At 40.9% G+C, this 17645-nt stretch overlaps 2 protein-coding genes across 4 annotated transcripts in view; both read right to left on the reverse strand.

Moving 5' to 3' along the window:
- LOC108112730 (semaphorin-2A) overlaps window positions 1–711 on the reverse strand; it is a 47308-nt gene extending 46597 nt beyond the window's left edge. For all 3 annotated transcript variants that reach the window (XR_001772672.2, XR_001772671.2, XM_017222968.2), the window contains exon 1: window positions 497–711. The gene's annotated coding sequence lies outside the window, so the exon portion shown is untranslated. The remainder of the gene's footprint in view (window positions 1–496) is intronic.
- A 4716-nt stretch (window positions 712–5427) lies between these two features.
- LOC108112371 lies at window positions 5428–6947 on the reverse strand. The gene is made up of 3 exons (XM_017222201.2): window positions 6671–6947; window positions 6474–6612; window positions 5428–6413 (listed from the first exon to the last, which is right to left on the reverse strand). Exons 1-3 carry the CDS (start codon window positions 6860–6862, stop codon window positions 6307–6309), a joined length of 438 nt encoding a protein of 145 aa, XP_017077690.1. The 5' UTR covers window positions 6863–6947; the 3' UTR covers window positions 5428–6306.
- Between the last annotated feature and the right edge of the window lie 10698 nt (window positions 6948–17645).

A 17645-nucleotide genomic window follows, 5' to 3' on the forward strand; every position in this document is an offset into this window, starting at 1 on the left:
ATTTTTTCATTTTGGAGTCGCTAGTCGCGAGTTGTGAGCTGCGACCAGGTGGCTACTGTTATGGCCAAGATATTGCACACTTTACCCAGAACAGAACAGAGCAGAACAGAAAAAAGAACAACAAAAAAGAAGGCGAGAAAATTCCGCTTAGAGCTCTTCTAAGTGGCAATAACAATTTGGCCGTTTGCATTTGCAATTTATGCGCTGAATGGGCCAACTTGGCTGCACAAATGCAAATGGCAACTGATGGCCAAAAATAACTCCTTTGTCTCGCCTTTTTTCTTTAGTATTTTGTGGCATTTTTCTTAAGTTTTAAGCCAGGTAAGAGAGATAGAGAGAGAGAGAGCGAACGGGTTGCAAACAAGTTGGAATCAACTGGTCAGCGAGGGTAATGCAAAGTGAAACACGCTTGGCAGGTAGCGCTCAGGTGGGATTCTGATTGGATTCGCTTGGGAGAACGTTGCACAGTCTTTGGGATCGAGATTTGTATATTCACCTCAGAGGAAACTGATGATTAAGCGATGAGATTTCTCGTTGCTTTTCACTTTTCACTTGAGTTTCGGTTTTTCTTTTTTGGTATTTTATTACATTCAGTTGGTTTATTTCTTGGCACTAGTTGGCTCACAATTTCCACGAGTTTTCCGCTTTTCCACTTTCCCGCTCAACAAACATCCGCCAAAGAGTACCGTTCGAGTCGCGATTTAAAGACAAACTGACTAAAAGCCGTCGCTGTTGCTTCGCCGCCGAAGTTTTCGCACATATCTTCGGCTTTTTTTTTTTTTGGCTTCGGCTTCGCTCTCATTCGTTTGGCATTCGCCAAAATTCGTCGGTGACGAGTTTCGAGCTGGCAATGCCCAGCCAACTGTTACTGGGTACAGTTGCAGGACCTACCGGCGTTTTAACAGTTTGTTTTGCTGTTAAGTTAACAGTGGGAAGAGAAGTTGGTGTATGTTAGGGGATATTTTTAACATTAGTATAGTTTTTTATTTGCTTTTAAGAGTCTACTTGCTGTTAATTTATTATTATAGTTAAGTTTAAAATATATAATTATTTGTTATTTTTTAGAAAATACTGTTTTTTGAATATTTTTAGCTATTTTTTTATTTTTAATGAGGTTAAAACTTGTTTTAAATAATAATAAATATAAATATTATTTTTTAATCTATCTGAATTACTGAATACAGTTTAACTAAGCGTATACGTTATTTATATAATACAAATATATTAGCTGTGGTTAGGAAAGGGAGGAAAATAATTCCATTTAATGCACTTTCCCACAAACACACCATGTGCTTAAATCAGTTTTCATCAATTCCAATAAATACAAGTAGCAACCAAGGAGATCTCACGGCCTTGCAGTCCTAATTAGACCAAGTTAATAATAGATTTGTATAAGCCCAGAAAGGCAACATTTGCCTAACACCTTCTTTGGCATTTAAATAGAACTTTCACTTAATTGCCATAAATTAGAAGTGCCAAAACGTGTTGCATTAAAATTTCAGAGCCATTTGCCGTTGAGCAGGGAATCAAGTGATTGACCACAAAGATTGCGCGACGGGGGACGACGGGGCGGGGATTGAAATAAAATCGTTTGGAATTAGGGCATGTGGAATAATTTATGCTCGAATTAATAATGGCACGTAGCCAATCATTTGAATGCGATTTAATTAATTTCCCATGCGGAGCTACACCTTGGAAAACCTCGGGGCTCTCAGTAATGACAGGACTTAAGCCACTCGTTGGCCACCTAGATGGATATGCACTACTTACGACCGCTTGTATATATCAATAAAATCAAATAAATATATCGTTTGAGTCCCAATGGCCAGGGCCAGTGCCATCCACCTGAGATCCGCACGCATATAAATAACCAATGATGCGGCATTTATCTCCCCACCACCCATCACCCACTCCTACCTTTTACCCCTACCGACGACTGGCCATCAGTCTCGGCTTACGTTCCATTTAAAATGGTTTTGGGCCGTCGTGGGGGCCATTGAAACTAAAGACGAAGAAATTGTTCTTTCACTGCACTGGAAATATTTGTAGTTGACTCCTGGAAATTCATTAATCAGGAAGGTTTTTAAGGGGTTAAGGAAAGGCAAGGAAATGCTTACGAATATCTTTTAATTCTAAGAACTTTCAAATAGTTTATAAACATGAATTCAAACTAAACATAAACCTTTATTAGAATATTCACTTTTCACTCTGTAAAAACCCTTAAATTTAACTCCATTTTCCAGAATTTCTAACAGTGTTTCTCCTCCATTGTTCTGTGGGAGTTGGTAGGAGACACCAACCGAGCCAAAACTTGGGGCTAAAAGGGATAAACGTTTTTAGCATGGCCTGCACGATTTTTATGCAGAGAACGTGTTGTTGCTGCCCCTTTTATTCCTTGTGCCCCCTGTGCCCCCATACCCCTCTTACCCACCATTTGATCCTTTTGGCTCAGAGGCTCTTGGCCATGTCCGTGCGACTGTTTCGCGTCATTTGCTCTCTGCTGGATCGTAATTTTATGGCTGCCAGCAGCTTCTTGGGTCTCCAATTGCTGGGCTGGGAACGAAGGAAGCTGGGGGGAGGACCAAAGTGAAGGCATGGCAGGCAGTCAAAGCAAACGGAAGTAAACTGAAGCCAAAAATTCTCGTTTTTATTTGACGAAGCGTTCAGTTCCCAGAGCATTCCTCCAGAAGTTGTCAAAACAAAGCGAGCGAAACTAACAATAAGTGAGTGAAGTGGAGAGTGGCAAGGAGAGGAGGGAGGCTGAGATGAAGGAGGTGTTTGGGCCAAGGTAGGGTAACAATGGGCCAACTGCATCACCTGGCATCGGACCAAACGCCGGGCGGAGCTGAGAATATCGCTTACCAACTCGTTTGGCAATTTTTCTCAATTTTCACATTGAAAACTAAGCGCCGGTGCTACGAAAGTGCCGCCCACCAATAGTATCATCCGCTTCCCTAGCCAACCCCTTTTATGCCCCCTCCATCAACCCCTCTTTTGGACTTGATATTTGGGCTTCCAATTTGAGTGGAGCTCAGGGGGATCTGAAAGGATGGGGTGGGGCCTCCGGAGGGAGGTGTCAGCGGCACAAAGCCAACTGGATTTCCGCAGGCCAACTCGGGTTCGCTGGGCACTGGGAGAATGTGGTAGGGGATATTTTTTTTTATTTTATATTAGAAAAAAAGCTTAATTTTAATGAAATTAACAATTTAGTTAATTCAACGATTCTTATCTTTGTTTTCACTTTTTCATAACGTAATAACTTAAATTATAGCACATTTTCTCCCAGTGCACTTATCGTATCCACCTCCATCTTGGGACTGCTGGCCATGTTGCTGTTGCACGATTGCTCTTTGGTGATTTGGATTCCCAACTCACAAACACACACACACGCAGTGAAACAAAGCACAAATTGTTGTATGTAATTGTGCGTTGGCACACATACACACACACCCACACACACACACATACTTGCTCGCATTAACACAACAACAAGTGGAGCAGCCACACGAGCTCACCTGCCGCTGCGTGCGCCGAATTCCATTGCATACTTGGCGGCGCCTGCTTCGGCATTCCTTCCCCTGCCACACCCTCAGCTGCAAGGCTACCTTTTCCCCCATAACACCCTGTTTTCCACCTCACCCTGCACCCACAACCCTGTGCAAATAAAAAGTGATATACGCGCGACACTGAATGAATATTAATCGCTTTCTTTTTGCAACTCCCCATACTGTTTGGGGCACCTTCACCATCACTGGCTTCCTGCCGCCCTGCCGCCCTGGATCCCTGTTTCCCTCTTTCTCCGTATCCTTTTGTTTGGACCATCTGGCCAGCTGATTTGGCAGCTTAAATGATTTCCGCTTCGACTTGACTGCGTGCGGAATTCACGGAAATTTATTAGTTAAGTCTAGCTGATTGTTCCTGGTCTGCCGTTTGGAATAACTCGGAGGTCCCTTGATTTTCCGTCTGGGTTTCATTTCACTGTTTTGTTTTTTCTTTCTCACTCACTTTTTCATGGCAAAAAACATTGTAGGAACAGCGAAAAAAACTATATAATCTGGCCTAACTCATTAATTACAGTTAGGAAAAAGTTTAACAAATAAAAATCTAAAACTATTTATCGATCGGAAAGAACATATTTTGATGAATGAATTTCCTTGTTAAGGTTTTACAAAACTTATGGTAAAATATATATCTAAAATCCCTTTTTTATGAGTGCATATTCCCCTAGAGCCTCAACTTGTCACGAGGGTTAACACGTTCCCTGTTTTTTTGGCCACCCCTTGTACTTAGCACCTTTGAAAGGCTTCACTGTTTTTCTTACAAAAAAAAAAACCCAAAAAAAACACAAAAAATGTCACAAATTTCGGGCAATTCAATTTTGGGCCCTCGGTGGATTGAAAGTTTGTTTGGGAATTCTTTTCGCTGAGGTGTTTTATTTTTAATGAATTTTTCGCATTAAATTTCGCAACAATGAATCGCTTTGTGCCCGCCAGGAGGGGAGATTCGATGTCACCAAGGTGTTTGCATCGCTTGACACCTCGTCTGGTCGAATGACCCAACTCCCATACCCCAGTTACCACCTCCCCCTCTTAATCTTTCCAGGGAGTTGGGTTCCTGAGTCTGTCAGGTATTTCCGCAAACATGTTTGCATGTTTTGCCACACAGAATTTATAGTTAATTTTCAATTTTGTTCAACAAGCTGCACAGACACTAACAACGCTCTCTCTCTCTCTGTGGCACACAGGCTCACATAGATTTGAATGAATGGATTCCATTTTGCTGGTGGAAAAGGTGGAAAGGGGCGGCTGTTTCAAAAGTGGGCGGGGCAGGCACCCTGTGTCAAAGGCAAACTTTGCAGACAACAAAAGCCCGTTTTCAGTCTAAGGGGAAAGAAGATGCAGCAGAATCAGAAGGACAAGGATGGGGGGTTCAAACTTTACGCTCTCCATTCTAATTGCCAGAGCTATAGCAGGTTCCCCCCTTTTTTTGTGAGGTGTCACGGGCTACGCCCATGCGGCTTTTGATTCTCTGTGGTTGGTGCGTCTACGAAAAAAAAAGACATCTAAATAATAAAAAAATAAAATAAAACTCAGACACACTCGCAACGAAACTAATCTGGTAGTGAACCCGAAACATGACACACTCACTGGGAGAAATTTAATCGTTTTGTAAGGAATGTGATGAAATATTTGTTTTTAAATATAAGTTTTTATATTTTTATGTTTATAAATCATTTATATTTATGAATCTTTATTAGTTTAATCTTTTCTGATTCATTTGTGGGTATAATTACTGCTTAATTTCATATTTTAGACGTGACTAAGCTAATATTTTTGACTTTTTAGTTAGCTTTTATCAGCAAAATGAAAATGTACAAATATTAATATATAATCTTAAACAGCTATTTATAATACTATTATTATTTGAATATATATAAGTCTATTTTGAGAGTGATTACTATCCTCTATCTTATCATATTTTTTGAGATTAGTCTTAAACTTTTATTTTATTCATACTTAAGCACTTGTCATTTATATTTTACTTATATTAATAACTCACATATCCCTTAAACTAAACTTATTTTATAAACTTTATATAGCTTTTCCCATAACTTATTTTTCCCCTGTGCCAAGAGCTCCCCGTACACCCGTATATACATAGAAAAGCAATTTGTTTGCGGCTCTCACTATTGTTGCATGATTATTGTTTGTTTGGATGCGTCTGCTTGCCAACTGAATCGCGGCTCTAGTCGCCTCCCCGAATTTTCACCATTTCCCAGCCAACCATTTGTCCCCCCCACCATCTTTGTCACACTTTTTTTCCAGCAGCTTCGGTACATACGAGTATGTTAGTGAGTCTGTCCTTGCGGTGTATTTAACCTGTCTGCTTGTTGGATTACGACAACCAGTCCACAGACAGACAGAGGGGAGGGGATTCAGCAGGAGGGCAGTGTGTGTGTGTAAACAAAACAGGCAACAAAACATGTATCTATTCATACGCCACTTTGTGTCAAGAGAGGGAGAAGAGGGGAGCTAAGAAAAAAGGGGTGCGAGTGGGTGGGTGGGCATATGGGTAATGCAATACGCATGCAACGATACCACAAGAGCCCCAGAACCAGGCTCATACCCTCAGACAGACCTCCACTGGGTTAGCAGACATTTTAACGCTTATTTTACTTTTGGCTAGAAAAGAACACCCCCTGAAGGCAGCACACACACACACACGCCCCACCCACCGACCGCAATGTTCACACTTATTTGCCTTTACACTCAGCTCAATTGCGTTTCACTTGGCAAAGAATGAACTTTAATGCTGCGTCCTCACCGTTTCCATGATGGAAATCTGTTTGATCGCTTCGCTGTGAGCTTGAAGGAAACCCATGAAGACATCGTACACGAAATATGAATAGAAAACTAAATAATATAAAAATTGATTACTATTTATGGTTAATATATGAGATATGACATGATTACCTGCTATAATTTGAAGTAGGGGAACCACCCATAACAATCTAACCTCCACAAAACGGTGATAAACAAAAGATTTATAAATTAAGGTGTAGATAAAAATGCACGAAGCCACCACCCAGGGCAAACGCAACCAATGAGAACTCTACACAAAATATTTATAAATATTATATATTTCTATATAAATCCCAAAATGATCTTACGTAAAAGCCACTCATGAACAGGAATATACCACCGATGACCTGCAACACACAAACATGTCTCCACACACTGATCTCCATGCACTTGTAGGTCTCCACAAAATGATTCATAAAAGCCAAGATAGAGCAGGAAAGTATCACGGAATGAATGGCGATAGCCATACGCACGTGTTTGGCTTTCAGTGATAGAAACATTTTCAAAAACTCAAATCGAAACTTCAAGTTCAACTTGAAACCCAACTTAAAACTCAACCGAATCCAACGCTCAATCAACCAGAACTGAGAGAAACTTAGGTTCCAAAAGCCCCTCAGCTGGGAGGCCTTATCAATAAACGTTTTTTACTAAGTAAATAATAACATTATCGAAAAGGGTTGATTACTGTAGCAAATGAAAGTTGATTTACACCTTAAAATATATTTTTTTTTAATAATATTTATAAACAAAACCATTCGAGAGAGTACAATATACACTTTAATTTTAAAGACAGTTTATATTTATACCAATTTTATATTTTTTTATTTAAAACTAACACTATTTCTTATCAAGTTTCGAATTATTGTAGTTTTCTATTCAAAATATTTTATTATTATTTTTAAGACAACTTTAGCTCTCTGTGTAGCCTTGAAATCATATGGAAGTTGATTATTGCTAACACCTTTTTGGCAAATAATATTTCGATATCAGATAAGTTCATGAACATATATACAAAGAGTGCTGAATATATATCCAAGCAATAGCATTTAAGTTGGGTCACAAATTCCCAAAACACCCCTCGAGGGCATATAATATGTTTTCTTAGAAAAACTTCTGATAACGCTATGACGTGCATTTATACTTCGTTTTCTTTAATATATTCATTATGTAGTGTTATTCATTAAACGTTAATCATTGTTAGTCATTAAATTTAGAAGAAAGATTAGTTTTCATTGTCTTGCAAGAGTCTAATCCAATATGCAAAGCCAGCAACTCACAGCTTATCCATTTTATTTTTTTAAGAATTTCTTTTTCTTATTAGAAATTTTTTATCATCATTGAAAAAACCCCAAATTTCTTTTATTTCTTTTTAGCAAGGTTAATTTTTAAAGATCGTTGATTACTTTAGTTTGGGTTATCGAAAAAAAAGAACTGCTAATGAAAAACTTCAACCAGACTGGAGGTTATGGAGCTTGGACCGCCGATGAATGTTCGTCTTAAGTAGCTGAAGCTTTTCGCGTAAATTAGCCAAGTGTAGACTTCATTAAGTTGGGCCAGTAAATTAAGTGCTAATGTCGAAAGTTTTGACCGACAAAGTGCGCAATGAAATGGTGTAGTTGTTGTTGTTGTTGTTGCTTTGCCTGATATTTTTGCAGCACTCTTGGCGAGGAAAGAGCCGCGGGCAATAGAAAAGCAAAAGCAGGAGCAGCTTCATCCGCATTCGCCTTCCCATCCCCGAGAAACCGCAACAACAACAGCGGGAGTAGCACCAGAAATTAGGGTTAAGTCTTAGTATAGAATATGGGAATACCTCTTAGAAAATATGTTTTATTTAAGTTTAAGAAATCATAAAGTTTAAATAATTTATTTAAACATTTTCTAAATTTTTAATATTACAGAAAAAATCGACTTTTCCAGGGTATCAAATCAGGGAGACTCAGAACCTTAAGAACGCTAAATTGATGATGTAGACCAGCGAAGGAAAATTGCACTCACTTTCCCCGGTAACCTCAGCTTCCCACACCCCTGCCCAAAAAAACATGGGGCAGCTGGCACGCCCCTCACCAACATTTTAGCCCGCCCCCTTAATGTCTGCGTGAGGCGAGAAACAGTCTGCAAATTTTTAATGCTTTAATCTTGATGCTAATAAATCTTGAAGTTCCCTGGCACTTTTACATTACTTTCAGAAGGAGAAAGGGTTCAGGCAAAAGAGGAAGGGGGAACGGTGGCAAATACAATTAGACAGCTGCACGCTTAACGTTCTTAGTTTAAGCCAATTTGAATGCACTTTAACCCCCCAAGCAGCCCCAAACAGGCCCACCTCATACCCCCTTTGGTAATTGCAAGTGACACTTGAGGCGAGTTGCCTTGCTGACATCGCCTCTAATCGAATTTCGAGCTGTTCAGTGCGTGTGGCCTGGCCATTGATTAGCCCAAACCCTAGAGCTTTCTAAAAAGGGTGGTATCCATCCATCAATAGAGAGATATAGAGAGGCGAAGGGGAGGGTAGTCAAAGTTCTGGCATAATTTCCCTGGCAAAAGTTGGCCACAATGTCATCAGCGGCACTTGCCAGTTGACAGTTTTGCGGTGGAGGGATGGAGGTCACGAGTCCAGGACCACGTCGCTCTGACACACAACTGTCAGAATGGCGTGTGACAAATTTTTGGTTATTAAACGAAGGCGAACCTCGTTTTATTAACTTGAAATTTATGGCCAACCATTTGCCAAGACAAATTAATCAAAAAAAACAAAAAGAAAGAGAGCAGCAAACCTACGCTTGGCTTTTATTTTCGTGTACATAAATTTGTATTTAAAAATGAGTTAGACTCGGAGCTTTTGGCTCAATTTCACGGGATCTCAGCTACCAGATTCTCCCACCTGCCAAATGCCAAATGGAAACCATTTCTCTTACTCCCCCCCAGCCAGGACTTTTCTTATTATGTACGAATTTGTCATTTCCTCGAGCTGAAATGCAATTTAAATGCTGCCGTTCTGAGCGAAAAGGAATTTTAATGTTCTCCTTTTTTAATGGCGAGACATTAAAGCCCCGCCAAAGGAAAATCAACTTGAAGGCTTTCCACAAGGAAGTTAGACTTATTTGTCGAGAAGAAGCGGCAGCATATGTTGACCACCACTCAGTTGGGCATCTTTATTAGGCGGGTCCTGTACTGAAAGCGTAGAAAAAACAAAAAAAAAAGTGCAAAAATATGTTGCACATAAATTCGTATTAAGTTTGGCCCGCTGTCACTTTTTCTTAGCCTTAGCCTTAGCAATGCGGGCAGACAGCATTTCGACATAATCATAAATTTAAATATGCAACCCAGGGTTCCTGCCCCTCATACTCAGCCAAAAAAGAAAAAAACAAGAAGAAAGAAAACCAACTGAGTAGAAAAAACGCAGAGGAAAACCTTGGCAGTGACAGTTTCACTTTGCCTGGCATAAGGAATTTCCCCGGCTTGCCAGGCACACATGTTGCCCCAGCTTTATGCGTCCTAAATGGAGTTGTTTTGCAGCCGTCGAGATGGAAATGCTGGTAGTGGGGAAACGGAAGTGCTTCTGTCTCACACTCTCTCTCTCTCTTTCTACTTAGAAAAAGGTCTTTATTACCCAAAGATGGTACTAACCTGGAATCAGATTAAGACGGGCACTTGGGGTTCAAGTGTCACCCTTAATGTCCAAAAGGCATAGCCAACTAAATGGGGAAAGTTATTTAAGATATATTAAGACTGTCATTAAAATTACAAATACTTTAAGAGTAAAGGGGAATGATGTCGATTTTGGGATAATCACTAGTACCCTGAACTGAAAAAGAAACTCTTAAATTTAGACCTCCAATCCTTTGATTCCCAAAAATCAATTAACTTTAGATTAATACCAAATCTTCCCCAAGAAAACTATTAATTAAATATTTAATCAGCGGCCAGTCCGAGCCCTAGCACCTTGAGTTATGGTCACCATTGCCACCATTACTATATTCCCTGTTCAATCAAGTAATTTTAGGCGATTTACCAAAGGAAAAGTGGCAAGAAAAATGCTCGGAAAAGTTGGGGGAAATCCAACACCTGGGAACCCTTTTCACCCTTTTCACCTCTTCATACCCCAAAAGCAACCCCCATCATCATACCCGGGAGTGGAGTCCCCAAAAATCTGACGCAAACATTTTCGAGTAATCCGAGTGAGACGAGGAGAGCAGAGAGCCAGGCAGAAAGGACAAATAAAATGTTTCGCAAAGCAAACTATGGGCCAACAATGGGTTTTGGGGCCAACGAGGGAGCAGCAAGGAGTTGGCCCCCAAGGAGGGACATTAGTTTATTAGAGTATGCGAGAAGCTTTAATGCCCGAAAACCTAAACAACAGATAAGGAGAACGGGTTGATCCTTGGACCGAAAGGAGTAGACAGGACACATTGCTAGTGACATGGCAAATGCATGTTATTGTTGTGTTATTTTGTGCTTAAAAACTAAGCGACAGAGAGAAAGATCTAGTTAAATGGTGAAAAGTTGCGGACATGGAAGGTGCTTCCGGATCAAGGATATACGCAAATAATGTTTGTAAACAATTTTTATTGCTTTCTGGTTGAGATGCTTTCTGGCCCGTATTTGCTTACAAAAGTAAAAGTTGTTGATAGAAATCACAGAACATAAACATTGAGATGCCAGCAAAAAGATAGAGATATATCCTCACACACACCCACACACACACAGATAGAGATCTCGGGGTGTGTACACAATAACATAAATTGCAGAATGTGACAAAGGGTTGTCCTCTGGCCGCCTCCTCAACCCCTTGAGTTGAGTGGGTCAGCAGCCCGAGGAATATAAATAACAAAGGCCGTAGAAATTCCCCAACTCCACCCCCGCTTCGAACTTCTGTCGATGACATCAGCAAACATTCGAAGAAATTGAAAAACCAATCTGAGTTGGCCACATACATGAGTTTTTACCACCTCCCCACCCCAGTTACCACAGAGCCACTGACATTGGCCAAAACCAAAAGACAGCGCCGAAACCAGGCAACCAATTCGCCGGCAAAGTTCGTGGGGACTTTAAAGTTAAAGCCAAATCGGTTGGGTATGGGCATTATCCTCTAAGATCCAACCCCTCACACACACACACACACTCTCACCTAGAACTAGCCAGAAAAGCAGACGTGGAGGAAATTGCTTGCCTTTCCTAACTAAAACTTGGGGAAATTATGAAATTCATACAGGAAGACAATTTTCTTCAACATCTAATTCGGTTGCTGCAGCTCCAAATAGGGCTACAGTGGAAATCATTTAAAATGAATTTAAATTTTTAATATAAAAATATAAATTTTTGTGATTTCGTTTAACTAAAGAAAAGTTGTTACTATTTTTAATCAGTTTCTCTAAGTTTCCTTTTCTAAAGTTCACCTTACCCATGTTCAACCGTATAACTTTAGCTACATTGCATCAGCCCGAAATTTGTTTGCGGTCTTAGCCATAAGTTTGTCCGTCGACAGGCAACTTGTGGCGGCTGTTGGCTGTTGGCTGTTGGCTGCTGCTCCTTGCTAGCTTTTGACTTCTGACAGCGTTAGCTATCCAATCTGAAATCCCGAGTCCCGAATCCCGGCTGCCCTTCGTTTGGCTCCACCGCCCAAAAGGATTCCCTGCGCGAAATCTTTGAAAAGCCCTGGCAGTGAACACACTTCAGGGACGCGGTTAAAGTGCTCAAGTGCTCAGCAACTCCCTGCATTTATCTATATATATATATATATATATATCTCTTTCACCTCCATTTAGACTCGCTCTCTGCAGTTTTTGGTTGGTAAAATAAATCCCAAATCCAGACGTAAGGATAACCAAAGTTCGTTGAGAATTTCTGGCCTGGCTCTGTGCGGCAGTTTTGACGGAAATCCTTTACCGCTCGCCTTCCGCAATCCTGACCAATTCGTTTGGCTTTATTTAAGTTGCAATTTGCCAACAAACTGATAGGTAGCCAACCGCCAGTTGGCCAAGCTCCGACATCTTGACTTTCATTAAGATTCTGCATATTTGGCAATGTCTCAGTTTCAGTTTCAGTTTGGCTTTCAGTTGCCTGCAGTTCAGATACAGATAGCTATCTGGGCAACAGGTTTAATTCATTTTGTATTTTATTTTTCTTATGTTTTATGCTAACCAAGGCTGACTCCACTTGAGCCAATGAGCAGGAGAAGGAAATCTAAAAATTACATAAGGGATCAGGGGATTTTTCGATGGCACGGCCTTGTCGCAGGCCAAAAGGAACAGGAGCCACAAAGCTCCTCGGCTAGATTCATTTGTTATTATGCTCCAGCTTCAGCTTCAGCTTCAGCTTCAGGTTCAATTCCAGTTCCAGCTCCATCTACTCCTGTGTTTAGCTGCCGTCCGATTCCCAATGCAATAACTTAAAAAACACGAAGACAGCCTGACAGCTATGCTCCTCCAGCTCCTCTAGATTCTGCTCAGGATCTCTCTCTATCTATCCCTCTCTCTTTTCAGCTGCAACAACAATGGACGGCTGGCAGCGCCTTTGGGCCGGAAGTGCCGCCATGACGAGCATAATTTAACAAGGCCAACGCAGCAGCCGTTGCCAGTTAGACCAACAAAAGGGGCCAAATGGGAAATGGTAAAGGCAAGAAGGCAGGCAGCCAAATGGCCAATGGCAATGGACACAGCGGCCCAGGTCGCAGAGCTACGAAACGAAAAAAAAACATCATATTTTCCCCCAGCTATTGACAGCGTAATCAGCAGAGTTGTAATAAAAATCCAAATACAATTTATTGTTGTACAGAAACAGGTAATTCATTACTTTATCGCTGCGAGTAGTTCACAATGCACCAGCTGCGACCACAGAAACACTGAGAGGAAAATATGAGAGCTTAGAAGGGATGAAATGTCTAAACTGGTAAATTATTCACATAAGGCTGTGTCTTATAAGAGAGAAATCATTTAAAAAAAGTCAAAAAAAAAGTTAATAAACAAAGTAAATAATATTTCAAACCCTTTGATTCCTCTCAGTGCTCACGACTTGCAGACTCCCACATAAAGCCGACAATTTATGGTCGCTAGCCGGGCTTGTATATAAGATTGTCTAGATTGTCGCTGGTCCGATGCAAATGGTAGTCTTTCGATATTTTCCTTAGGCTTTTGGCCGCAGACAAAGCCAAGACAAACAATCAACAAGCCACCGACATTGGACAGTGTCAACAGTCGTGTTTGGAGAAGATCAATAAACACCTCAGAGCAAATAATAATAATAATGGGATTCCAGGGCCCAGGTCTTTGTGAAGAAATTATAGCTGATATCGCAACTAGCCAATATACACATAATATATCTATATATACGTATATATTTATTATATATAGCAACAACAACAATGGCACGTACAAGTTTGCTCATTTTCCTCATTTTATTTGGCCCACAAAAGTATGCTATGTATGAGCGAGTGAGCGAGTGGGCGAGAATAAATAAGCATAAATGGTCAACCAACCGACGGAATAACAATAATGCCACGAATAATAACAAAAGGCCATGCAGCTTATGCGACAAGCAAATCAAGTTAAAACACAAGCGGCCACAGCTGTTGGAAGAAAAAGCCTGAACTCGGTGAATATTTTAAAAATAATGTCGCCCAGCGGCAAATTGAAAATTAAACGAAAAACTTAAAAATAACTATAAAAAAAAAATGCGGGCCAAGGAAAAGTTCCGCAACTTGCTGCTGACCCCAAATTGTAGGCACAGGCAGAGGCACAGGCGGTATTTTCCATTTTCCATTTGCCAGTTGGCTGTTGGCTGTGGCGCAAGTGTTGCCAACTTAATAAAATGAAGCTCAAACATGAAAAGTTGACCAGGCCAAGAGCACGCGGTCCGGCAACAACAACAACAACAGCAACTAACAAACGCGGCAAGTGCATGTAAAAGTTGTGCCAAAAAATACATTTCCCCTCTTTTGTCTCATTTTTTTGGTGCTATTTTTCCTGCTGTCACTAAGTTTGCCCTACCCCCTGGTAGTGGTCCCTAAGGTTAACGGAAGTGGTCAAGAATATTAAGTGGTTTAAGATTTAATGAAAGCAATCCAAACATGATGACAAAAGTGAAGAGAAAGCTTAAAAAAAACTTTCTATTTATCAAAAAACCTGTTTATCATTAATTCATTTTATTTTTGCCATTAAGCAACTATTATCTTGACCAGCACTGTTCGTATATATTCTTCCATAGGCCAGCTCATATTTTTCAGTGGCTGCCTACATTCTGAGTGCGCGAATGTGTGGACTTGGTTCTGGAGGGGGGGGCTTAGTGCCAGAAGTCTCGGCGGAGTGCCTAAATTGAATATCATCAAGGCTCAAATTAATGTCTTCAACAGCCAAAACTTTGCCACTTGGACCACGGGCCCACGGAACTAAGGACCACAAGGATTCGGCGGCTACTCGCCCAAGAAGTTTTCCATTTTTTTTCCTTTTGCGCTTTTCTATTTCGTTTTTTTCTTTCTTCCTTTTTTGGATTTTTTTTCTTTGCCTTTCCTGCTGTCCGCACATTTTGCGTTATTCCAAAGTTTTTGGGTGAGCTCTAACGCTCTGCCGTTCTGAAGCCGGAGTTTCTGGCTCCTGGCTGGTTGCTTCTTCCCGGAAAGTTTTATGCGCCTCAAATTGAAATATTTCCATAGAGCTTTGCTCACACACTAACGATATGAGGGTACTTTCACCAAATGAAGGATCTTGGGAATGAAAAACAATTGGTACTATAAATACCAATTAAAGTTGGGAAAAGGAGTTCTGGGATTGTGTAGGAGGTGGTAGTGGTGGTGACAGTTTGTGTTATAGAGCAGTGGATTCAAAGTTTTCGTTTGGAAAAATGGTTTAAAGCTTCAATCAATGCGAGAAATTGGAAATTAATTTGAATGCCTTTCTTATTGAGAAGACTTAATAGACCAAGACTTTATAAACCAAGCAAAAAACTTTCTATTAAACAATTTCTTTGAAATTTTTCTACTCTTTATTATCTTTAAGAGAATCCTTTAGAGTATTTATTAAAAGTGATTTTTCAAGATAATCTATTTTAGCCCCCATCTCGAGAAAGATCCCGTCCCCTTTAGCTAAGCTAGCCCATACCCCTATTCATTTATTAGAGTATCCCAAACTCATCCTCCATTAGCCAGATTCCCTTCCATCACTCTTGGCTAATTGCACGCACTGCCACCGCCACCAATTTGGTCAGCCTCCCCCCTTAAACCCCCCAAAATCTTCCTCCAATTTGCAGGGGCACGCGTCGAGGCGTAAACCGCGCAATGTGTTATGCATCCCTTGGGCCGACCGAGGAAACCAAAACTAAAACCAATACCTGTGGTAACACCATCGACCCCTTGGAACCCCATTAGCCCCACTCCCCCTCGCCCACTGCTAACAATCCCGGTCGTCTATATGGGCGAATGCGTGTGTTATTAATCCCAGGCAATCTATTAAAAATGTAAAATGCATGAAGCTCGAGACAATTGCAGTGGCAAGCAGGCCAAAGTCTTTGCACTGGGGAAATGTCTGAATGTCTGGCACACCGCACGTAGTCTTTAAACAGGGTGGAATACTAGAATCTGGATACACTGGGGGAAAAAGAAATATTCATATTTGGAACTAAACTATCTCATCATTGAGATTTGTTTTAAAGATTAAGATTGGAATAATCTCTATCAGTCTATTACTTTCAGAAGTTGAACAACATAAAACGAACTCGAAATTTGTAATTTGTAGCATGCTTTCAGGCTTACACACAAAAGAGAACACACAATTTCTAGTCGATTTTCTTTCTTTAACCATTTTAATAAAAATTCCTTTAAAAATCATAATATATAATCTCCAAGTGCATAGATGACTTCTATGGTTCCCGGATACGATCCGTGCGTGCTCGGTGACTGGTGACTTTCGCCGGGCGAGTCGGGCAAGTCGGTCGAACTGTGCAGCGTCTCCGGGTGCTGCATTATTTACGCGACGGTTCTTGTTTATTGATGTTTGTCTGTCTCGGTCGGTGGATTGGGTGCTTCTGGTGGGTCTGCCGCCACTATATCTCCAGGTTGGTTTTGCTTGGCTGGGCAAAGCCCACCCCAGGCTAACGGGCTTACCTTACTCCACCTGGCCGGATCTTCTTCTTGCTTGCTTCCTTTCTTGGGACGCCGTCACACCGAGTGCTTACATATTCATGAGGGTTGCGGCAACAAAGTAGCCAAAAAATGTGGTGGGCAAAAAGAAAGTTTGGTTAAGCAATAGCGGAAAGGGGGGAGGAGGAGGGGAGGTAAAGCTAAAAAGGAAATGTCTTCGCATGTATTGCCAAATAAAAATTGCGGTTCAAGTTCGTTGGCTGCGTTGAGTCCTCTCGTTACCCTTGTTATCCCTCGGTGATGCAGCCACTCTTGGGAATTCAGCTCCATCTTTGTTCTATCTCCTTTTTCTCCTTTATTTTTTTTGTAAATTTTCTATGCTTTTTTTGGCCGCGTCGATCCGTGTACATATTTGCCAATTGCGATGCAGCAATTTGCTGTTTAAATATGCCCGCTTAATTGAGTTTAATTGTGTGTGCGCTAAGTATGCGGAAATATTTCTAAACCTCATCCTTGATAATTTTCTAGAAATCGATAGCAAATAACAGGCTTACTTACAGCGGTAGAACGGCAACAAAAGAGCCGAAAAGAGCTTATTAAAATTTATATATTTAAATAGCATTTACCGCTCAGCGCCCAACGCCCAACCTCCAACCACCACTCATAACCCTCTGTTATCCAATCCTCGAATCCCTTGCAATTTGTTGTGGCCCAGGGCGGCATAGATGAAAGTTTACCAACTCACCAGCACCACTTTTTGCACATACTTCAGCACTGAAATTGACAAAAGGGGTAGTTGACACACACACTTATACACTCTTATACTTATGTCCTCTGAGGGGGTGTGGACTAGACAGAAAAAACAATTTCACGGTTATTCCTAGCAAATATGAAAAGTAAAATGTAATAGCCCCAACCTCTGACAAACATGACAACAACTTCAACTCTAACTTTTTGTGGATAGAGTTCTTGCCGGGTTGCGGGGTGTGTAAGTGGGTAGAAGCCAACCCCCCGCAGCGGGATATGGCAGCATCGTAGCTCGTCAAGCGGAAACGGAAGTCAGACACTTACATATGCGCGCGTAACTTTACGCCCATCGTCGTCGATGAGTTGTTGCTGCTGATTTGCTATTTCTCGTCTTTCTTTTATGCGAATACCCTGATATAGAAGGGTAATCGAGATGGTTATAAGAGGTATTAAAGATCAGTTGGGTGGTA

This window comes from Drosophila eugracilis, unplaced genomic scaffold (genome assembly GCF_018153835.1).
Source record: "Drosophila eugracilis isolate 14026-0451.02 unplaced genomic scaffold, ASM1815383v1 contig_90, whole genome shotgun sequence".
Classification (NCBI taxonomy): domain Eukaryota; kingdom Metazoa; phylum Arthropoda; class Insecta; order Diptera; family Drosophilidae; genus Drosophila; species Drosophila eugracilis.

Coding starts and splice junctions, on each gene's coding strand:
- LOC108112371 (XM_017222201.2), bottom strand. CDS start 6,862: ATGTTTCTATCACTGAAAGCCAAACACGTGCGTATGGCTATCGCCATT. Junction 6,613..6,670: donor TGTTCATGAGTGGCTTTTAC/GTAAGATCATTT, acceptor TATTTTGTGTAG/AGTTCTCATTGGTTGCGTTT. Junction 6,414..6,473: donor CCTACTTCAAATTATAGCAG/GTAATCATGTCA, acceptor TATATTATTTAG/TTTTCTATTCATATTTCGTG.